At 46.7% G+C, this 24,327-nt stretch overlaps 1 protein-coding gene across 1 annotated transcript in view; it reads left to right on the top strand.

The window, feature by feature from the left end:
- LOC140392897 (E3 ubiquitin-protein ligase HECW2-like) overlaps positions 1 to 24,327 on the top strand; it is a 595,816-nt gene that overhangs the window by 466,141 nt on the left and 105,348 nt on the right. Inside the window, 3 exon segments of the mRNA XM_072478670.1 lie at positions 1,530 to 1,632; positions 6,154 to 6,250; positions 13,988 to 14,071. Coding sequence (XP_072334771.1) covers positions 1,530 to 1,632; positions 6,154 to 6,250; positions 13,988 to 14,071 — 284 coding nt within the window.

Raw genomic sequence — 24,327 nt, 5'->3', positions numbered from 1 at the left:
ACTCGGGTGGCTGCTTTGTACGCGGGAGAGAAAATGTGCCAATTTGTACGATGATTCGACACAGATTCGCATGCACCGTTGTGAAATAAGATGCCCATCTTTCCTATAATACTGTGCAGAGATATTGTGTGAAGGTTAGGGGTTTCTTCATCAAACGAATCGTAGAATTTACAGTGCAGAAGAAGGCCATTCGGCCCATTAGGTCTGCACCGGCCCTTGGAAAGGGCATCCTACCTAAGGCCACACCTCCACCCTATCCCTACACCTCCCACCTAACCTTTTTTAGACACTAAGGGCACTTTAGAATAGCCAATCCACCTAACATGCACTTTTGGACTGTGGGAGGAAACCATAGCACTCGGAGGAAACCCACGCAGACACGGGGAGAACGTGCAAACTCCGCACAGACAGTGACCCAAGCTGGGAATTGAACCTGGGACCCTGGAGCTGTGAAGCAACTGTGCTAACCACTATGCTACCATGCTGCCCATGAAAAGGCAATGAAAGACCTCATGGTCATCTCCATATGGATGAGGCCTGAGTATAGGTTTCCCACTCTGTTAGAGTTTGTATAATACAAGATAACCAAGAAATGGAGTGGGGGAAAACTGCAAAATACTTTGCACTTAAAACTCTGAAAATGCAAAGTGATTATTCAGTTTATTATAATGGACCTGAACTTCCTCGGAGTAGCAAACAGAATTGGATTGCCACTCTGTTTCCACTTTCATACCTTAATGATTTTCCCAGCCTGTCCTTGCGACCAGGGTACGAATTGGGCCCCGGGTCACTGTCCGTGTGGAGTTTGCACATTCTCCCCGTGTCTGCGTGGGTTTTGCCCCCACAACCCAAAAGATGTGCAGAATAGGTGGATTGGCCATGCTAAATTGCCCCTTAATTGGAAAAAATAATAGGGTACTCTAAAATTTTTAAAAAAGTACTTGACAGGCCAGGAAGAAGGTAAGTGTCTCGGGTAAGTGGGTAGGATTTTGGGGGTGGGGATGTTGGGCTGGGCCGGGTTGAACCTGTGTGTCGGTGTGAGCCGAGACTCCCCGTGTTGGTGTGGGGGGGGGGATAATCAGAGACAATTGGGTGAAGACCCTGGGGGAAATCCTGTGTGGGCAGTAGTCCCATGGGGGGTAGCAGGGGGAGTCCCTTGGGTCTGTACACTAGTTACCCAGATGTTAGAAGTAGCTCTAATCCTAATGTTTTCTGCGTAACGATTGGTGTAACCCTATCAGAACCATCCAAAGTTTGCAATTTAAATCACATTTTCAGATGTTTGCCAGCAGAGGGCAATTGATGTGCAAACGCTTATCTGTGAAGTTTGAAAGGGGATTCCCCAGTGCATCTTTGTGCCCCCCCCCCACCCCCCCCCCCCACCCCCCCCCCCCCCCCGGCAATACAAAACCAGGAAGCTCGGAGGTTACAACCCAATATAATTAATTGTGGAAATGGTCATCACAGATGTCTGATGTGAATGTGGCATCTTGTTCCTCAAACACTAAATAGCTTATTATTTCTACTAGGTGGCAGATGACTCTCGTCATGCGGGGCCCCCAATTATTCCGAGACCATCCAACACGTTTGGCACCATTAGTCGAAACCACAATCAGGACCTGGTGCCAGTGGGTAAGTTAACCTTTCTGCCTACATGGTACAAAGTTGTACAGCTGATAGTTTTAAGGTGTATTACAGGAATGAGCCTGACCTCAGCCTCAAGTATTCAAACAAGAAACATATTCCAGCTGCTTCTAAACACTTTATATCATAGTACTTAGTGGAACATGAAGGTTTTTATTAATTCAATTTATATTTTATACACTATAGCTCTATATATTTAGGAATTCTATAATATCCAATTGGCTTCCTTGTTAGTGTGCAAATACTTGTGGCAGCAGAATGAAACCTTCCCCTATGGAGACAATTATTGGTTAGCATGTTTTTATTGTGTTTATATTTTTCTCCAGATACACAACTGTTATCCACAGCAGCTGCTGCTTCCCAACACCTGGTGGCAGCAAGTTGCCTGAGGGGGTGACAGCAACATCTCAAACAATATATAAAATGCTCAAAGCAGTTATAAAATGGCTTTGAATTTGGGGATTCGCGAAACAATTTCAGTCTTGCCCTTAATAATTTGCTATTTTACACAATCTGTCTAATTTTATTCAACTGTTTCTTTTTGCTTCAAAGTTCATGTGCAAATGAAAGGGATATTGTTCATCAGCTATTAACCCTACTGACTAGTTTATGATTCATTGAGAAATAGGAGAATTTGTTCTGATTCATTTACATGGAGCCCCAAAAATTAAAGAAATATGGTGCCATCAGCAATTGAGTTGGCTATTCAGGTCCTAATTCCTGCTCCGTCATTCAAAACGATCATGGCTGATCTGATCATGGCCTCAAATCCACTTTGCTGCTTGCCCCCCCCATGCACCCTTGATTACCCTTGACTCCCTTGAAGATCAAAAATCTGTCTAACTCAGCCTTGAATATATTCAGTGACTCATCCGCAACTGCTCTCTGGGGAAGAGAATTCCAAAGATCAATGGCCATCTGAGAGAAGACGTTATTCCTCATCTCTCATATTCTGAAAATGTGGCCCCTAATTCTAGACTAGCCGTTGAGGGAAAACATCGTCTCCATTGTTACCCTCTCAGACTCCCTCAGAAGCTTTTAGGTTTCAGAAACCTCTCACTCACCTCTCAAATCCTCTAAACTCTGATGAACATAGGCTCCACCTCCACAGCCTTTCCTCAAAAGACAATTTCTTCATTCCAGGAATCAGCCTAGTGAACCTGCTTTGAACTGTCTCAAATGTAATGGTGTCCATTCTTAATTAAGGAGACCCAAATGCACTATCTAGATGTGGTATCACTAATGCCCTGGAATGTTATAGCAGGGTTTCCCTATTTTTATGCCCTATTCCATTTGACTTCCTAATGGCTTCCTTTACCTGCAGGCTAACGTTTTGTGATTCAAGTAAGAGGACATCCAAACGCTTCTGTACTGAAGCATTCTGTAGTCTCTCTCCATTTAAATATTTTGCTTTTCTATTCTTCCCATTGGAGTGGATAGCCTCATATTTTCCCACATTATACCCCATCTACCAAATTTTTCCTCCGTCACTTAAACTATCTATATTCCTTTACAGACTCTATGTGTCATCCTCAAAACTTGCTTTCCCACATATCATCATTAAATTTGGCTACATTGTAAATAGTACTGCAGCACCCCACTAGTTACAGCATACCACCTTGAAACTAACCTATTTATACTGGCTAGCCAGTATAACCTATTGGCTAGCCAATCCTCCATCTATGCTAATACATTACCCCCAACACGATGAAATCTTATCATGTAACATTTATGCAATCTCTTATCAAATGACTTTTGGAAATCCAAATACACACATCTGCTGGCCCCTCTTCTATCCACCCTCCTTGTAACATCCTCAAAGAAATGTGTCAACATGATTTCTCTTTCATAAAACCATGTTCACTCTGCTTGATTATTTTACGGTTTTCTGAATGTTAAGCAACTACATCCTAAATAATGGATTCTAACATTTTCCCAACGTCAGATGTTAGACTGGCCTATAATTATGTAGACAGCACGGTAACACAGTGGTTAGCACAGTTGCTTCTCAGCTCCAGGCTCCCAGGTTCGATTACCGGCTTGGGTGACTGTTTGTGCGAAGTCTGCGTGTTCTCCCCGTGTCTGTGTGGGTTTCCTCCGGGTGCTTCGCTTTCCTCCCTCAGTCCAAAGATGTGCAGGTTAGGTGGATTGACCATGATAAATTGCCCTTCATGTCCAAAATGGTTAGGTGGGATTACTGGGTTATAGGGTGGAGGTGTGGGCTTGGGTGCTTTTTCCAAGAACTGGCGCAGACTCGATGGGCCAAATGGCCTCCTTCTGCACTGTAAATTCTATGATTCTATGTGCTTTCTGTCTCCCTCCTTTTTCAATTTGGGTAGGTTTGTAACATTTGTGGTTTTCCAATTCTCTGGGACCTTTCCAGAATCTAGGGAATGTTTGAATGTATCCCAATGCATCCACTATTCCTGCAGCCACTTCTTTTAGACCCTAAGATGCAGGCCATTGGGTCCAGGGGATTTGTCAACCTTTAGTCCCATTAGGCATTGTAGTATTTTTCTCTAGTGAATATGATTGCTTTAAGTTCCTCCCACCCTTTTGCCACTTGATGTCCCATTATTTTTGAGATGCATTTAGTATCTTCTTGAGACAGATATAAAATACTTGTTCAAAATACTGCCCTTTCTTTGTTCCCATTACTAATTCCCCAGTCTCATCCACTATGGGACCAAAGTTTACTTTAACTACTCTTCCTTTTTTATACATTTGGAGAATCTCTTACACTCTGTTTTTATACTTTTGGCTAGTTTATGTATATATTCTAATCTCTGCCTCTTTATTTTTTTATCATGCTTTGCTGATTTCTAACATTGCAGCTTGCTCAAGAACACTATTTATCCAGGGACCTATTTTGTCTCTACATTCCTTTTTGCTCGCCTCACTTGATGGCCCCTTATACCATGATGCTGTGTTCAGTTTACTCATCCTCCATGCAGCCCCTAATCTCCTTCACACAAACTCCTGTCCTACTCTTCTGATTTGCAGACTATAACCCCATACTTAAAGTATTGAGGGTGCAGTATATATGATATAACCGAGCTGCAAGCTACAAGAACCTCAAATCTATTGGACAAGTGCAAGAGCTGAGGATCCACCAGTATTACCTTGTGGATTCCCATACCTTCCTCACCCTTCCTCTAGTGAGAGTTGTCACACAGCACTTACCCTGTTATCTCTATTTTATTTTACTAATTAGATTTTCAAGTTTTGAAATATCATTCAATAATTATTTAATTAGCTATTGTAACTAGTTAAATTATAAATTTAATACCATACTTATATTTCCATGTCCTAGTTTTAACTACTGCATAAAAACAACATGAAATCCCCTATTTACTCACCTTGCTCCCACCCTCAGATCACTCCTTGTTTTGGTAAAGACCAGAATAACGCTTCTTCCCTCACTGCACCCTCGTTTACCTTGAATCTTGAATGAAGGACCCTGTAGAAACAGTACTCTATCGAGCTGGACTCCATGCTACTCACTCCTAAGTGAGTTTCAGGATATTACTAATTCTGGAGTTTCCTGATATCTGTTGTATCCACAAAATCTAATGAGTACCGGCTTCCAAAACCAAAAGCTGAAGATCAGTTTGCAAATCCTAATTTATTGGAGATATGTCCACCTAAGTACATATATTCCAAAATATTACTTTGTTAAGTTACTTTTAGAATTTGTTTAGACTTTTGCTGTTTTTGATTTTTAAGTAATGTATAAAAAAGCTTACAACATTTGCCTTACTCAATCCAAATCCTAGTCATTAAAGAGGATGTGTTGATTTCACTGGTTGCATGCTGGAGCAGCCTGCTCCAAAACCTTCACAGTTATGACATCTTTGCAGGCACTTCTGTTTAATAATGAAGCAAAATGTCTTTCATTATTGTTGCATGAAACTAGTCATAAAATGAGATGATAACTCTTTTGTTGCTGCATAGCTTGTGTCATCGGATGTGAGGAAATGTAAGTTATCCATTAACTACGTAGTATGTCTGCTATCAGATGCATGGACTTGCTAGGTATACCATACATACTGCACCCTCAATATTTTAAGTATGGGGTTGTAGTCGGCAAATCTGAAGAGAAGGACAGGAGTTTGTATCTATCACTCCCGCATGGTAAATTCCAGATAGTGACCAGGACATCAAGGAAAACACTTTTTTCATGGAGGGGAAATCAAGGGAAGATAGTGCCGGGATTCTCTCCTGCCAGTAAAAGCCTAACCTTCCTTTTACTTAGAGAATCTTTTCTGGTCAGGAACAGACATTCAATGAGAGGGAGGGAGAGCATCCAACATTACTTTAATCTTTCTTACCTTTTGTTAACATGTCTTAGACAACATGTTTCAATAAAAGTTGTAGTTTTTACTTTTAAGTAGATTGTGTAAATCAATCTCTAATTGTTTGATCGTTTCTACAGCCCCAATGTACAGATTAGTTCAACATTCTCCATTTTATAATCCCTATCCTGATGAGATGTTCTGTTGTTTTCAGCTTACAATGATAAAATTGTAGCATTTCTGCGTCAACCAAACATCTTTGAAATTCTTCAAGAGCGCCAGCCAGACCTTATCAGGAATCACTCACTCAGGTAATCCCATTGATTGTCCAAGTGGTGGTGCTGGTTGTGTGATGCTGTACATTTGTTCTGTACAGTTACCCCTGATATTTTAGACCCTAAATCTATGCTGCAATGTTTAATAGGAATTCTTCAGAGTAAATGCTCAAAGTTACGTGAGACTTACTGTTAAAAACTTAGGACATAAAAGGGAATGAAAGCCATCGGGCCCATCAAACTCTTTCTTTCCACAAAACAAACACAACACTGTCGCTTCCGGAATCCATGCAATGCATTTCCTAAGGAAAGGTTTTACAAGGTTTGTCCTCACATTCTCATCTCAGAAGATTAATGAGCAAAAATGAAAATATCTGTGTTACCTTATTATTAATAAATATATTAGTCAACCTTGACGAGTTGCTTTCCTTGACATATCTATTAGGTGGGGTTCTCCGTTCCCCCAGCCCCGTGTTTCTCTGTGGTGCGCCATTCGCTAGCAACAGGATTCTCTATTCCCACCGCTTGTCAATGAGATTTCCCATTGAAGCCACCCCATACTGCCTGGAAACCCGGGAACAGAGAAACCCAATGGCTGAAGAATTCCAGCCCTTGTCTCATGAAGAATCTTGTCCCGTACAGCATTTGATTTTTTCAATTTATTCATAACTTCAGTTCTGTTCCTAACCAGAGTCTCCAACTTCTTTTAAAAAGTGTTAATCGGCAGACTATTAACTGCATTCATTATTATTTTATAATTATAGTCATAACCATTATTTTACCTGAGTTTCTCGATATAAAAAATCTTGGAAAGAATTCCTTCCAATCTTGAGTCATGTCTAACCCTTGTTACATGTTTTGCTTGCATCCTCTAATTCTCTGCAAGCTTGCTTGCAACACCTTCATCTTTCCATCAGCTTTTTAAAAGTTGATCATATCATCATTCAGCCATCCTTGTCCTTTTGAAGATTGGCTAACTTTGCATATAATAACCTAACCATGACTTCCTGAGTAATCTGGGCAATAATAGAATAACCTTTTTTATTTTTATCCTCTGGGGCGAGATTCTCCGACCCCCCCCCCCCCCCCCCCCCCGCCGGGTCGGAGAATCGCCGGGGGCTGGCGTGAATCACGCCCCCGCTGGTTGCCGAAGTCTCCGGCACCGGAGATTCGGCAGGGGCGGGAATCGCGCTGCGCCGATTGGCGGGCCCCCCCGCTCGATTCTCCGGCCCGGATGGGCCAAAGTCCCGCCGCTAAAATGCCTGTCCCGCTGGCGTAAATTAAACCACCTACCTTACCGGCGGGACATGGCGGCGTGGGCGGGCTCCGGTGTCCTGGGGGGGGGGGGGCGCGGGGCGATCTGGCCCCGGGGGGGTGCCCCCACGGTGGCCTGGCCCGCGATCGGGGCCCACCGATCCGCGGGAGAGCCTGTGCCTTGGGGCACTCTTTCCCTTCCGCCTCCGCCACGGTCTCCACCATGGCGGAGGCGGAAGAGACTCCCTCCACTGCGCATGCGTGGGAAGCTGTCAGCGGCCGCTGACGCTCCCGCGCATGCGCCGCCCGGAGATGTCATTTCCGCGCCAGCTGGCGGGGCACCAAAGGCCTTTTCCGCCAGCTGGCGGGGCGGAAATTCGTCCGGCGCCGACCTAGCCCCTTAAGGTTGGGGCTCGGCCCCCAAAGATGCGGAGCATTCCGCACCTTTGGGGCGGTGCGATGCCCGTCTGATTTGCGCCGTTTTGGGTGCCAGTCGGCGGACATCGCGCCGTTTCCGGAGAACTTTGCCCCAGATGTCCTTGAGATGCAGCATTGTTTATAACTCCCTTGCAATGACTGGATATTTTAAAATTAATTTGTGATTAATTACTCCCTTCTTTATAGGCACATTTCATATTTCCATTTCAAATGTCCTCTTCATGTACCAACACAACTTGGTGCCATCAGCAAACTGGGAAATACTACACAAAAGCAGCTCTGTATCATTAAGAGGGCTGTTTAAAAACATTTTGTCAAATCTGCTTTCATTGCTTAAAAATATTTTGAGACCAATAGCAACCATAATATTTACCATTAAATCAAACAGAGCAGTTATGTTCTCACAGGCTGCTGGATATTGTGCCTGTGCCTTACAAATTCCACCTGCACTTTCCATTGGGAGGGTTGCAATTGAGTGATGCTGGCCTGCCACCCAGTAAGAATTTTGAATTTGATAATCAAGGCAACGTGGGTTTGGATGGCGCCCATCCATTTCAAACCAAAACATCTTAACAAATTACTATTCATGATGAAAGAGGCAAGCACACATTTAGGGATTTGGCTTGTTTCAATCATTAAGAGACATAGATAGGATGCAGAGCTGGGCTGAGAAGTGGCAGATGGAGTTTAGCCCTGAAAAGTGTGAGGTTGTCTATTTTGGAAGGACAAATGTGAATGCGGAATACAGGGTTAACGGTAAGGTTCTTGGCAATGTGGTGGAGCAGAGAGATCTTGGGGTCTATGTTCAGAGATCTTTGAAAGTTGCCACTCAAGTGGATAGAGCTGTGAAGAAGGCCTACGGTGTGCTAGCGTTCATTAGCAGAGGGATTGAATTTAAGAGCCGTGAGGTGATGATGCAGCTGTACAAAACTTTGGTAAGGCCACATTTGGAGTACTGTGTGCAGTTCTGGTCGCCTCATTTTAGGAAGGTTGTGGAAGCTTTGGAAAAGGTGGAAAGGAGATTTACCAGGATGTTGCCTGGAATGGAGAGTGGGTCTTACGAGGAAAGGTTGAGGATGCTAGGCCTTTTCTCATTAGAATGGTGAAGAATGAGGGGCGACTTGATAGAGGTTTATAAGATGATCAGGGGAATAGATAGAGTAGACAGTCAGAGAATTTTTCCTCGGGTGGAACAAACCATTACAAGGGGACATAAATTTAAGGTGAATGGTGGAAGATATAGGGGGGGATGTCAGAAGTAGGTTCTTTACCCAGTAGTGGGGGATTGGAATGCACTGCCTGTGGAAGTAGTTGAGTCGGAAACATTAGGGACATTCAGGTACATGGATTATGGTAGAACGCTCGGGTGTAGATTGATTTGTTCTTAATCTAGGACAAAAGTTCAGCACAACATCGTGGGCCGAAGGGCCTGTTCTGTGCTGTATTTTCTATGTTCTATGTCCATACCCCATGAATGAAAAGAAATGCCAGCCACTCTACAAATGGAAAAACCATTACTAGAGCATCCTATTCAACAGATAGCCAGCAATAAAGAGTCAAAGGGCAAACTAAAAGCAAAACAATGAAATGAAATGAAAACCGCGTATTGTCACAAGTAGGCTTCAAATGAAGTTACTGTGAAAAGCCCCTAGTCGCCACATTCCGGCACCTGTTCGGGGAGGCTGTTACGGGAATCGAACCGTGCTGCTGGCCTGCCTTGGTCTGCTTTCAAAGCCTACCGTTAACCGTGTATTCCGCATTCATATTTGTCCTTCCAAAATGGACAACCTCACACTTTTCAGGGTTAAACTCCATCTGCCACTTCTCAGCCCAGCTCTGCATCCTATCTATGTCTCTTTGCAGCCGACACCAGCCCTCCTCACTATCCACAACTCCACCAATCTTCGTATCGTCTGCAAATTTACTGACCCACCTTTCAACTCCCTCATCCAAATCATTAATGAAAATCACAAACAGCAGAGGCCCCAGAACTGATCCCTGTGGTACGCCACTGGTAACTGGGCTCTGGGCTGAATATTTGCTATCCACCACCACTCTCTGACTTTTATCGGTTAGCCAGTTCGTTATCCAACTGGCCAAATTCCCCACTATCCCATGCCTCCTTACTTTCTGCATTAGCCTACCATGGGGAACCTTATCAAATGCCTTACTAAAATCCATGTACACTACATCCACTGCTTTACCTTCATCCACGTGCTTGGTCACCTCCTCAAAGAATTCAATAAGACTTGTGAGGCAAGACCTACCCCTCACAAATCCGTGCTGACCATCCCTAATCAAGTAGTGTCTTTCTAGATGCTCAGAAATCCTATCCCTCAGTACCCTTTCCATTACTTTGCCTACCACCTGTAGCCACCTAAAATGGCTGATTCCCGATTAATTTGGCCAAACCCCGATCTAAAATGGCGAACTGAAAAGGCTAATGGGAAAAGCAGCCAACAGGACACAAACGGACAGCTGCAGACAGAACAGGATATTCGACTCTGGGGGAGTCGTCCCAGAACCGATACCTGCAACCATTAGCAGCACATCAACCCAGCCATCTGCAGTTTAATTGGCGATCCCCGGGAACAATTGCAACAAATTAGCAATTGAAAGCCGATCCAGACCTCTCGGCGCCAGCAGTGGCCGAGACAAAGAAAGGTGAACGACCACCCCCCGATCAAGGAATCGCCCCATTATTGGAGCATATCGAACCATCATTCTTTAGGACATCTACAAAAGATGCTTGAATATGAAGATATTCTGCACATCCTACATCTTCAACTGAAAGAAGCAAATCCCTCAGCTCTTTTTGTGCCAGATGGTTGAGTGTAATGTAACCTCTCTCGTATCAACTACAGCTCTTGTATAGAAAAAGTACCCAGCCGACATTGTACACTGTCCTTTACTATCTGCCAGAATTGACCTCAAAATCTAATTCAGTTTGGCTCTGCAATACTGCTGTGAGCCTTTTATAAGGTGTACAAAAATTGAGAATGTCATAAGAGGAGAGATTTCTGTATTACTTCATTTTAGCTGCAAACATACAGAGTTTGGTCTGTAGTCCTGTAAAGCCTATTGTGATTGAACGTGTTATAACCCAGTCAAAGGAAAATTGTATTTAGTTAGTGTACTCTGAGGACATAGGAATTGGTATGACTTAAATTAGTAATATAATTATGCTGCCTTATGTCCTTTTTCCGGATTTGTGGTTCACATCTAGGAAAGTAGAGTTTACCATCCAAATTGGTCTGTTTCTGTGCTGTATATCCCATATAAATATTGCTGATCATCGAGACAAAAATGACAGTGAATAATGAGTGTGTGTTTCGTTTATATGATTTACCTTTTCTTTTTATTGTGTCATATAAAATTGGCCTGGTAGGCTTTTATTTTTATTTCACCATTTTTTTGTCACAAATATTACAAATCTCACAATGAGGTGGTGTGGCTCCTGTCACTTTTATTTCCATATCTTACTGTTCCTTCTTTATATGATTTTAAGATACACATCTGGGATATCAATTCCAGTTTGTACCCCTAAATGAAGTACCAGTGTTTCTTTTCTGCTATGTTTTTTGGCAGTGATGGCAAAGCTGGGGATGCACAGAGTGAATATGAGCTCTTGCACTTGGTATCTTATCCAGTGTAGTTGCATGTAATTATGGCCAAGAATCATGGGCGCGATTCTCCACTCCCACACCGGTTGGGAGAATCGCCTGGGCCGCCAAAATTTCCGGGGACGCCGTTCCGAAGCCCACCCACGATTCTCCCAAGCAGCGGGAACGGCCCGGTCGGGTTTCGCAGGCCGGAGAATCGCCGGAGACACCCAAAATGGCGATTCTCCGGCACCCCCGCTATTCTGAGGCCCGGATGGGCCGAGCGGCCAGGCCAAAACGGTGGGTTCCCCCCGGCGCCGTCCACACCTGGTCGCTGCAGTCATGGGCGGTGCGTGAACGCTGGGGGGGGGGGCCTGTGGGGGGGGCGAGGGGGGATCCTGCACCGGGCTTCACCTGCAATGTGGGGTGGCCCACGATCGGTGCCCACCGATCGTCGGGCCGTCCTCTCTGAAGGAGGACCTCCTTCCTTCCGCGGCCCCGCAAGATCCGTCCCCCATCTTCTTGCGGGGCGGATTTGGACAGGACCGCAACCACGCATGCGCGGGTTGGCGCCGGCCAACCCGCGCATGCGCGGATGACGTCCATTATGCGGCGCCGGCCGCGTCATCTATGCGGCGCCGCTTTTACGCGGGCGACAAGGCCTGGCGCGGGTAGATGACGCGGCCCCGATACTGGCCCATTGTCAGGGCCTGAATCGGTCGGGGCCGGGGCCATTCCGCGCCGTCGTGAACCTCGACGGCGTTCACGACGGCGCGGCCACTTCGGCGTGGGAGTGGAGAATCCCGCCCCATGAGCCAGGATTATCTAGCCTCTCCCGCTCAGTGAGATATTACGATCCTGCAAAAGTAAATGGCAATTGAAATGGCCCTCTGCATCTCGGAGTGGGGGAGGGGGGTGGGGGGGTTGGTGGGGGGGGGGGGATAGCTGGCTATAGAATGATTACAGCACAGATAGAGGCTATTTGGCCCACCGTGTTCGTACGGACTGTGAGAGCAACATCCCTAGTCCCACTCCCCGGCCTTTTCCCCATAGCCCTGAAATTTTTATCTCTTTAAATAATGATGCAATTCCCTTTTGAAAGCTATGATTGAATCTGCCCCCCACACCCCAGCTCCTAACCATTTGCTGAATGAAAAAGTGTTTTCCTCATGTCTCTCTTGCTTCTTTTGCCCTTCTCTTAAATCAGTAAGTAGCCTCTAGTTCTCGATCCTCCTGCCAACTGGAACAGTTTCTTCCTATTTGCTCTGTCCAGATTTGTTCCACCAGTAAATTAGATGGAGTCCAGTGAAGTAAAGGTATACCAATATGATTAATTCTGTGAATGGCATTTAAATTGAACTATGATTGTATTTTCACAAACTTGTGCAGTTAAAAGCAAGGAAAACAAAGGTGAATATCAGTTTTGGTAGGGCCAAGGGGTTGTGTCTGTTTTGAATTCCAAAAGTCTATCATCGCAGTCCTTAATTTGATTTGTTTTTTTAAAAGAAATCACTGGCCGTTAAACTGCTGTACCACACTTGTGCAAAAATGCAAGCTTACAGCAGGGGCGTTAGATGATTAGAATTCAGCAGAGGTCTGCCATCAGTGCCACAAAATGGATGACCATGTTGGTCAATTTTGATACCTGAAATTAGTTGCCAAATGCAGGAATGGTAACGTGAAATCCCTGCAGTGCAGAATTCGGACCATCGAGTCTGCAGTGACCCGCCCCCCCCCTCCCTCCACACACACTAAAGAGCACCACCGAGGCCCAATCCCCCGTGCTATCCCCATAACCCCACCTAACCTTTGGACATGAAGAGGGGCAATTTAGCATGTCCAATACACCAAACCTACTGATGCACTATCAATTACTACAAAGACGAGAGTAGTGAATAATCGAGGCTTTATTGAGCAAAGATGTGTGGCCTCCTGTAGCTGCTCCCAGAATGGGAGCAGCACTGGCGAGCACACACATTTATACGCCGCCTACTGGGCGGAGCCAGCAGGCAGGGATTTACCCATGTACATCTAGTACAGGAGCCTTACCGTACTACATGTAATATACAGTTAGTGGTGACTACCACACCTACACATCTTTGGACTGTGGGAGGAAACCAACCTGGAGGAAACCCACGCAGACAAGGGGTGAATGTGTAAACTACACACAGTCACTCAAGGTCAGAATTGAACCTAGGTCTCTGTCGCTGTAAGGCAGTAGTGCTAACCACTGTGCCACCGTGGAGCTAAGCTGTACAAAGCCCTCCCTCGAAGCATAGGACACAGGTAAGTTGCTGAAATGAATAACTCACAAACATACCAGCATATTACGCCACCTTTATCAAATAATGATTGCCGACTTAATTTTAATCATCACAGAGCTTTGCCTTGTCTATTCTGCGTTTTTTGCAGTTTGCATGTTATATATCAGTTTGCTGTTTTCTGAAAATATTGTTGAATTATTTGAACATTTCTATAGGGAGAAGGTTCAGTTTATCAGAAGCGAGGGAACGAGTGGCTTGGGGCGTTTATCCAGTGATGCAGACCTTGTTATGCTGTTAAGGTAGGTGCATCCCATGTCACTGCTAAATGTGGCTTGTGAAAAAGATGCTGCACATTGTATCAAGATTTCAGCGTTCTTGTTGGGCTTTATATTGACTGGCAAAAGAATATGATTATTGAGTAACATACACCCATCAAACCAACTTTTAAGCTCGAGTTTAATTGAGACTGGCATACTTAAAAGGACTTTAGGGATGGTTAGGATGTAAGCTTGTGCCCTTGGTCCCCATGTACCAAATTTCTGATCTCAATCATACAACATGAACAAGTAATACACAGAAATCAGGGGTGAGATTTTCCAACCCTGCCGCGAATGAGCAAGCGAGCCAAAAGTCTCTTGACTTTGACAGCACTGGCAAATCCCACCCACTGGCGGGATCAGAAAACCTGCCCCAAGATTGATTTGGAAAAACATCATGGGAAAAATATTCTCTCTTCTCTGATAGTTTGCATCGGAATAAATGTTGTAACTACTTACCTGCTTGCCTCCTCAGTTTTGGTGGTGCGTGGCAGAGGAAGACCCGAGAAAGGACAAAATACCTTAGATAGAGGAGTGACTTTTAACAAGTGAATAAAAATCTGATGGTTCAAACAGTTAATTGCACAATTATATGGTGTTAACTTATGTGGGTTCTGTGATATGCTAACATCAGTGCTCTGTGTCTCCCTATTGCTGAACTGTTTGAGGATGTTCTCTCAAAGTCCCAATCAGCTGAAAGTGCAACAATAGTCCAGTACCATTCAGTCTGTTACATGAAAAATGTGTTGTATGGTCAGTTAGCCAATATTTTCTCTGAGCCTCTATATTTATTGGTCCACTTTAATCACTTCAGCAAATATTGATTCGAGCAATGACCACAGGAATATGCAGGACCAGAAAAGAGTGTCACGTTTGTCATGTTCCAGCTGCACTATGCTCAGTGTTCTGACAGATTCAATTGTGGCTTTCAAAGCGGAATTGGATAATTATTTGAAGAGGAAAGATTTTACAAAGCTGCTACTGAGAAATGATGGAGGAGCAGTGGGACGAGCTGACTTGCAGAGAACTGACACAGAGATAGCACGGTAGCACAGTGGGTAGCACTGTTGCTTCACAGCTCTAGGGTACCGGGTTCGATTCCCGGCTTGTGTCACTGTCTGTGTGGCGTCTGCACGTTCTCCCCGTGTCTGCATGAGTTTCCTTTGGGTGCTCCCGTTTCCTCCCACAAGTCCCGAAAGACGTGCTGTTAGGTAATTTGGACATTCTGAATTCACCATCTGTGTACCCGTACAGGTGCCGGAATGTAGCGACTAGGGGTTTTTCACAGTAACTTCATTGCAGTATTAATGTAGTCTACATGTGACAATAAAGATTATTAATTAATTAATGTGCTGTAACCATGTTAAAAAACGAATAAAAATAATAAGTAATCATTCATAGAATCATAAAATTCCCAATGCAGAAGGAGGCCATATGGCCCATCGAGTCTGTACTGGCCCTTGGAAAGAGTTCTATATATATTACATCAACCACTTAAGCCCACTTCTTCTTTTCCCCATAATCCAACCTTTTTGGACACTAAGGGGCAATTTATCATGGCCAATTCACCTAACCTGCACATCTTTGGACTGTGGGAGGAAACCTGAGCGCCCGGAGGAAACCCACGCAGACACAGGGAGAAGGTGCAGACTCCACACAGACAGTGAACCAAGCCGGGAATCGAACCTGGGACCCTGGAGCTGTGAAACAACTATGCTAACCACTGTGCTACCGTGTTGCCCTATTCCTCAGGCAATTAGCTAAATATCTGTACTATATATATTACATCAACAACTTAAGCTATCAATTGGTGCACTTCCAATCACAGTATGAGTTGAACAAAGTGTACCATTTGTATACGGATTCTCTTTCCAATATGACCTATTTACACTTTGAACATGAAGACATCACAACAGCTGAAGTGAAGACGTTTGGTGCCAAATCCTCAACACCCTCCTGTTATCTGATTTTTAGTGTTCCACACAAGTCATTAAGTCATTTTTGAAAGTTTGCTTTTATATTTTGAAATGCATTATTTTGATTAATATCGCTTACAGTTTAGAAATAATTGGTGAATTTGGCTGATTAGACATTTTTGGCAAACGGAATTTGTGGTGATGGAAATTCAAATGTAAATGTAACATTTGCTAAGAGATTGCTTAAAGGATTATCGGAACTTGACTATATAATAGGGGCAGCACGGTAGCATTGTGGATAGCACAATTGCTTCACAGCTCCAGGGTACCAGGTTCGGTTCCGGCTTGGGTCACTGTCTGTGCGGAGTCTGCACATTCTCCCCGTGTGTGCGTGGGTTTCCTCCGGGTGCTCCGGTTTCCTCCCACAGTCCAAAGATGTGCAGGTTAGGTGGATTGGCCATGATAAATTGCCCTTAGTGTCCAAAATTGCCCTTAGCGTTGGGTGGGGTTATTGGGTTATGGGGATAGGGTGGAGGTGTTGACCTTGGGTCGGGTGCTCTTTCCAAGAGCCGGTGCAGACCCGATGGGCCGAATGGCCTCCTTCTGCACTGTAAATTCTATGATCATACATCGTGTTAATATTAACAGAGGAACAATGGCCGGGATTCTCCGTTCGGGAGACTAAGGGCTGGATTCTCCGTGTCCAGTTTTACAATGAAAAAGTCACCGCTGCCCCTGCACTGATGCTCCACCTGGTGGGAGGCTAGCAGCCGCGCCACGTAAAGACCCCGGGTATACCTACAGATACGGATGGAGAATTGGCGGGTCCGTGGCCGCACATGCGCACGGTGGCGACCTGTGGCAGCCACGCCATGCAACATGGCCCCGGCTGCGCACCTGGCCCGGCCTGCCAGATAGTGCCCCCCTCGCTACCCCCAGACCACCCCACACCAGTCCCCCCAGCCCCTGCCAAAGCCCCCCCACTTCGGCCAGCGGAACGGCTACCCCCCCCCCCCCCCCCCCCCCACTGTAGCGGCGCTGGACAGAGTCCGCAGCTGCCACGCGAGGGTCCCCGAAAACTGGGAGGATACACAACCACTCCTTTCCGTGTCCTAACTCCTCTCCCTCTCCCTCAGCAGCCACCATGCCGGTTTCACGATTTTTAAAAGCACAAGTAAATTGCGCCGTCGGGAACACAATCCATCGGAGGCGGAGAATCGCGGAGGCCCTAGAGAATACCGGGTCGGGCCTGCTAACGATATGCAAATGGTATTTGCTGTACATGCGTTCCAGAACGCATTGGCGCCGCTGTCGAGGTGATGGAGAATCGCGATTTGGCGTCAAATCAGTGCCCACCGCGATTTTGGTGTTGGAACCTATTCAACACCCAATCGCCTTTCCCGATTTTGGGGTCGGCCAACAGAGAACCGGCCCATAGTATTTCAAAGTATAATAACAAATGTAGCTCACTTACACTTGTTAGAAGCTGCATGTATTCATATGGGGACTTGTCTTCTGCAACCAAAGGAATATGTCCAGACATTGTGGGTGCGATTCTCCACTCCCACGCCAGTTGGGAGAATCGCCTGGGCCGCCAACATTTCGGGGGACGCCGGTCCGACGCCCTCCCGCGATTCTCCCAAGCAGCGGGAACGGCCCGGTCGAGTTTCGCGGGCCGCAGGCCGGAGAATCGGCGGAGACACCGAAAATGGTGATTCTACGGCACCCCCGCTATTCTGAGGCCCGGATGGGCCGAGCGGCCAGGCCAAAACGGCAGGTTACCCCCGGCGCCGTCCACACCTGGTCTCTGCAGTCGTGGGCGGTGCGTGAATGCTGGGGGGGCGGCCTGTGGGGGGGCGAGGGGGGATACTGCACCAGGCTTCACCTGGAATGTGGGGTGGCCCGCGATCAGTGCCCACTAATCGTCGGGCCGTCCTCGCTGAAGGAGGACCTCCTTCCTTCCGTGGCCCCGCAAGATCCGTCCCCCATCTTCTTGCGGGGCGGACATAGAGAGGACGGCAACCACGCATGCGCGGGTTGGCGCTGGCCAACCCGCGCATGCGCGGATGACGTCCGTTATGCGGCGCCGGCCGCGTCATCTATGCGGCGCTGCTTTTACGCGGGCGACAAGGTCTGGCGCGGGTAGATGACGCAGCCCCGATACTGGCCCATTGTCAGGGCCTGAATCGGTCGAGACCGGGGCCGTTCCGCGCCGTCGTTAACCTCGACGGCGTTCACAACGGCGCGGCCACTTCGGCGTGGGAGTGGAGAATCCCGCCCTGAACCTTTCAGGAACAGACAAAAGCATGAAGGACAATAGCTCTCTTATTTCATCCACTAATCAGCATCCCTTTCTCATGCGGTATAGATTGTTGTTCCCTTTCAAATTTGGCATTTTTGCATTTGTCCTGATGAGGAGGAAAGCGGGCAGAGGGATGTAGGAAGGGAATTGCAGGGTTTGTGGTCTCGACAACATGGCCACCAATGGTGGAGAAGTTAAAACTGGGAATGTGTAAGAGAGCAGATTTAGAGGAACATAGGTATCTTGGAGGGCTGTGGGAGGAGATTACAGAAATAGGGAGGGGAAAGACAATGTAGGAATTTGAAAACAAGGATGAGAATTTTAAAATCAAGATGTTGCTCGACTGGAAGCTGTCATAATATCCACTCATGTATATAATGAGATGCAGACAGGCAGTGATTGACACACAGGATGACCAGTAAGCACACAGCACAGTGCAGCCAATCACCAGACAGGACACTACCACTATAAAGCCAGAGGGCACTAGGTTTCCCGTTCTCTCGGGACCCAGCCACTGAGACAATAAGTGTCCACGAGCTAGCAAGTGCAAACACCATGCGGTAGCTAGTAAGTCTGGTCAGGCTACTACAAGGTCTCCAGTCAGTTCAGTATAGTGTCGACCCACAGCTGAATATGTATATCAGTTCTCTCATTGAATAAAACAGTATTGGATCTTCTCCAGTTTTAGACGTCTGCTTCTAGCTTCCCTGCATCGAGTGCAGTCCACATCAAACCTACCTGCCTATCACATCAGAAGCCAATGTAAGTCAGTGAGCACCGAGATAATAGGTGAATGGGGCTTGGTGTGAGTCAGGACATGGGCTGCAGAGTTTTCAATTACGTCAATATTACAAAGGGAGAATGTGGGTGGCCAACCAGGTGTGTGTTGGAATGGCCAAATCCCAAGATAACAAAGGCCTCAGTGAGGGTTCCAGCAGTGGATGAGCAGAGGCAGGGGCAGAACCAGACTATGTTACTGAGGTGGGAACAGGTGGTCTTAGTCATCACACGAATACATAGTGTGACGTTCATCTCAGAATTGAATAAGACACCAAGGTTGTGAACAGTCTGACCTATTCCCAGACTGTTGCTAGGGAGAGAATCAAAGTTGATAGCTATGAAGCAGAATTGTGAACAGGGACCAAAACAGTCTACTCAGTATTTAACTGAAGAAAATTTCTGTCCATCCTGTATTGGATGTCAGATAAGCAGTCTGAATTTAGGAATAGTGGAGGAATCGACAGAAGTGGTGGGGAGATGGAGCTGGCTATCATCAACATACATGTGAAAAGGATGATGTGGCTGAGGGGCAGCATGTAGATCACAAATAGTAGGGGACCAAGGAGAGATCCTTGGAGCACCAGAGGTAATGGTGGGAGCGGAAGAGAAGCACAAGCGAGTGATACAGTGGCTGCGATTAGATTTAAAAATAGAACCAGGTGATGTCGTCCCACCCGGCTGGATGACAGTGGAGAGGTCTTGGAAAGGATGCAATGGCCACCTGTGTCAAAGGCTGCACTCAGGTGGAAAAGGATGTGGAGAGATGGTTAATCTTTGCTGCCGTCACGTAGGATATCACTTGTGAATTTGATTAGAGCCTTGCTGATACTGCATCAGGAGCAGAAATCTGATTAATTGTTAACAATATTGGCTAACATGGTGATACGGAGGGTAAATTTAGTGGTCAGGGGGATCCCTTGCAAAAGGTGAACTTGGAGTGGGTATGAGAGAAATAGAACAGAAATTAGAGCAGGATACATGTTCAGGGCTAGATCAAGGAGGATCTTTAAAGGATGGTTGACCCATTGGGTTAGTGGAAGGGAGAAAAGTGACAGAGGCAGTTGATAGAAGATCTTGATCTTCGTGACAAAACAAAATCCATGAGCTACTCACGCATATTGCTGGAGGTGAGAGTGAAGAAGACAGAAGAGGGTGACTCAATAGGACGATTTAAAATAGAGAAAATAAGTCCAGGGTTATCTTTGCAATTTAAGATGATCTTGGACTGGTCAGCAGTTTTACTGGACAGGATCATGACCTGATAGTGCTTTAGATGGTGTTACCAGATCTGGCAATGAAAGACTGAGCTAGTTGCCATATTCAAGTCCTTTTAAGTCTGCATCCCTTGGACTTAAGAGAGTGGAGATGAGGGCCGGAGAACAGCGATGGGAGAGAGAGTCATGGCTTTAGTGGCAACTCTGGCATCAAAAGTGTAGGTGTGTGCGCGGTTACGCAAGTCCGTAGCTGCAGAAATGCTGTGAACGGAGAGCCAAAAGCTAGACGGTTGGAATTTGGAAAGATTTTGAAATTGTTCCACTTGTTAGACCTCGCAGTTAATTCTTTCACCAAAAAGTGAACAAGCTATCAATTATCATATATGAAAGTGATGACAATTTCTTATTTAAATGAGGACCTTATTGTTGCTGTTGTGAATTGGACCACTATTAGTTTATGACAGTTTTTGATGGGTATCCCAGACAAATTCAGGGCAATTAACTTGATATCTCAGACCAAGGGTAGAATTCTCCCAACGCAACAGCAGTGGGTTTGGAGTGGGGGGGGGGGGGGGGGGGGCAGGTGTGGAGATCTGATGGCAGTCAAGAAGTTAGAAACCCGCAGAGGTAAAATCATATTGCACTTCTCCCAATGGCGGGTTAATGGAGGATCAGTCATCCTGCTGGCTGGTGACATGAACTCCATTTGCATTAATTTGCATCCATGAATGTTCAATAAAACAGCTGGGTGCTGGTGTCCCATCGGACCATCCAATCTCAAGTCATGCCACCGGGAAATCACGTGGACGTTGTCGTGTTATGTACTCTGGGATAACACAGGCTGCAACTGGATGCAGCTTTAACCAAAAGATACTCCAGGCCTTGAAGTTAGTTCAATCTGATTTATTGAACCAGTAGCACAGTTAGCACAGTTCTCTATGAGTTCGACTCTCTGCTAACCGAAGTGTGGTTACTCTGTCTGACTGAACCAGACTAGCTCTTAGCCACGTGCTGGAAGTGTGATACTGTAAATACACCCTGACTCACTCTGTAGATGTTCATCAGTGGAAAGAGCCGGAGTGTGAGTGCCTCGTGCCTTTTATAGTGAGATATCACCCCTGAGTGTCCTGCCTGCTCATTGGTCATGTCCTGTTCTCTGTGTTCATTAGCTGCCTGTCTGTGCCAGTCTGTATATCATTATCTGCATGTCTGCATATCATGACATCTCCCCTTTTTAAAAATGTTTTCTTGGCATATGGGAATGTACTTACATGTGGTGGCATATATTAACATATTTACAAGCGGTGGCATATGTGAACGTATTTACATGTGAAGACAGCTGTCTAATGTGAGAAAATAGAACATAGCAAACAGAACAAATGTTCATACGTCCAGTCTGTGGGGCTTGCGTCTGATCCTTGTCGACCGCCGGAGAGGTGGTGGTGGGGACGACGGCGCATTGACAGGCGGGATGTAAGCCTGACTGGTGGCCTCGTAGTTCGAGGTATCAGGAGGTGGCAAAACAACGGACGAAAACGGAGAAGAAAGCAGTTGCGGGCAGGCAACTTCGTGCAGTGCCCGTCTGTTTCGTCGCACAACAGAACCATCAGCCATACGTAAAACATACGAGTGGGGCGCAGCCTGTCGAACAACGATAGCTGGACCAGACCAGCCACCATCCGGTATCTTGATCCTGACAGTGTCTGCCGGGGATAACACGGGCAAATCGGTGGCATGAGCATCATAGCCCTGCTTTTGCTGGTTTCGGAGCTTCTGCACCTTCTGCAGCACCGGGAGGTGATCCAGGTTGGGCAAGTGTATGGCTGGAAGTATCGTCCGCAGGTCCCTGTTCATCAGGAGTTGAGGCGGCGACATGCCAGTGGACAGTGGGGTCGCCCTGTACGCAAGCAGCGCGAGGTAAATGTCAGAAGCAGAATCCGCGGCCTTGCAAATGAGCTGTTTCACAATGTGCACCCCTTCTTCAACCTTCCCATTGGACTGCGGATAGTGTGGGCTGGAAGTGACATGTTTGAAATGGTATGACTTGGCAAACATAGACCACTCGTGGCTGTTGAAGCACGGGCCATTGTCACTCATGACAGTGAGTGGGATACCATGCCTGGAGAAGATCTCCTTACAGGCCTTGATGACGGTCCGAGATGTGAGGTCTGAGAGGTTCACGACTTCAGGGTAATTGGAGAAATAGTCAATAATCAATACGTAATCACATTCACACGAAAGAGGTTGATGCCAACCTTGGACCACGGGGAGGTCTCGATTTCATGCTGCTGGAGTGTCTCTTTGCTCTGCGCTGGCTGGAAGCGTTGACAGGTCGCACAGTTGAGGACCATGTTCGAGATGTCCTGGCTAATACCGGGCCAGTAGACAGCCTGCCTGGCTCTGCGTCTGCACTTCTTGACGCCCAGGTGTCCCTCATGGATTTGGCGGAGCACCAAGCTCTGGAGACTGAGTGGAATGACAATCCGGTCCAGCTTGAGGAGGATACCATCAATCACCGTCAGGTCGTCCTTTACATTGTAAAATTGAGGGCCCTGCCCTTTCTACCAGCCATTGGCGAGGTGATGCATGACACGCTGCAAGAGGGGGTCTTTGGCTGCCTCCTCGCGGATCCGAACCACCTTCTCATCAGACGCCGGGAGGGTGCTAGCATACAGCTGCGCCTGTGATCAATCTGCCGGATGATTTCCAACGGTTCACTAGGCAATGTGATGGAGCGGGACAATGCATCAGCGATGATGAGCTCCTTGCCAGGCGTGTACACTAAGTCAAAGTCGTACCTTCTGAGTTTGAGGAGGATGTGCTGCAACCGAGGCGTCATGTGATTCAGGTCCTTGTAGATAATGTGGGCCAAAGGCCTATGATCCGTCTCGACAGTGAATGTCGGCAGGCCGTAGACATAGTCGTGAAACGTGAGAATGCCAGTTAGAAGACCCAGGCATTCCTTCTCTATTTGCGCATACCTTGTTTCGGTGGGCGTCATGGCCCTCGATGCGTAGGCTACCGGTGCCCAGGATGAAGTGTCATCGCGTTGAAGCAGCACCGCACCGATGCCATCCTGGCTTGCATCTGTCGAGATCTTCGTCTCCCTGTCTAGGTCGAAAAATGCCAAGACGGGTGCAGTGGTGAGCTTGGCTTTCAGCTCCAACCACTCTGCCTGATGTGCTGCCTTCCACTCAAAGGCAGTGGACTTTTTCACCAGGTTTCGTAGGGCCGTGGTGTGTGAGGCCAGGTTTGGGATGAACTTGCCCAGAAAATTGACTATGCCCAGGAAGCCTTCTTGTCTTCAGGGACCTTCATGGCTTTGATGGCCTTGACCTTGTCTGTATCCGGGCGCACGCCCTGCTGTGAGATCTGGTCACCTAGAAACTTGAGTGTCGACATGCCAAAGCAACATTTGGACCTGTTCAGCTTCAGGCCATTGGCATGGACACTGCGGAATACCTGCTGGGGACGGGAAACATGCTCTTCAGGGGTCATGGACCATGTGGTGATGTCGTCCACGTACACACAAACCCTTTCAATGCCCTCCATCATCTGCTCCATGAAGCGATGGAAGATCTCCGATGCCGAGAGAATGCCAAACGGCATTCAATTATAGCAGTATCTGCCAAACGGTGTGTTGAAGGTGCAGAGCCTTCTGCTGGACTCATCCAGCTGGATTTACCAAAATCCATGTGACGCATCTAACTTGGTGAAAAAATGTGCATGTGTCATCTCACTGGTGAGTTCCTCCCGCTTCGGGATGGAGTAGTGTTCACGCATTATATTCTTATTGAGATCCTTGGGATCAATGCAGATGCGCAGGTCTCCCGAAGGCTTTCTAACACATACCATCGAGCTGACCCAGTCAGTCGGTTCGGTTACCTTGGAAATGATGCCCTGTTGCTGAAGATCCTTGAGCTGTGCCTTCAGGCACTCCCTCAGCGGAGTCGGGACCTGGCGTGGTGCGTGGACCACTGGCTTGGCATCAGGTCCTAGCAGAATCTTGTATCGATATGGCAGCAT

The sequence above is a fragment of the Scyliorhinus torazame genome, chromosome 2 (assembly GCF_047496885.1).
Source record: "Scyliorhinus torazame isolate Kashiwa2021f chromosome 2, sScyTor2.1, whole genome shotgun sequence".
NCBI classification, from domain to species: Eukaryota; Metazoa; Chordata; class Chondrichthyes; order Carcharhiniformes; family Scyliorhinidae; genus Scyliorhinus; species Scyliorhinus torazame.
This window is presented reverse-complemented; position numbering and strand designations above follow the sequence as displayed.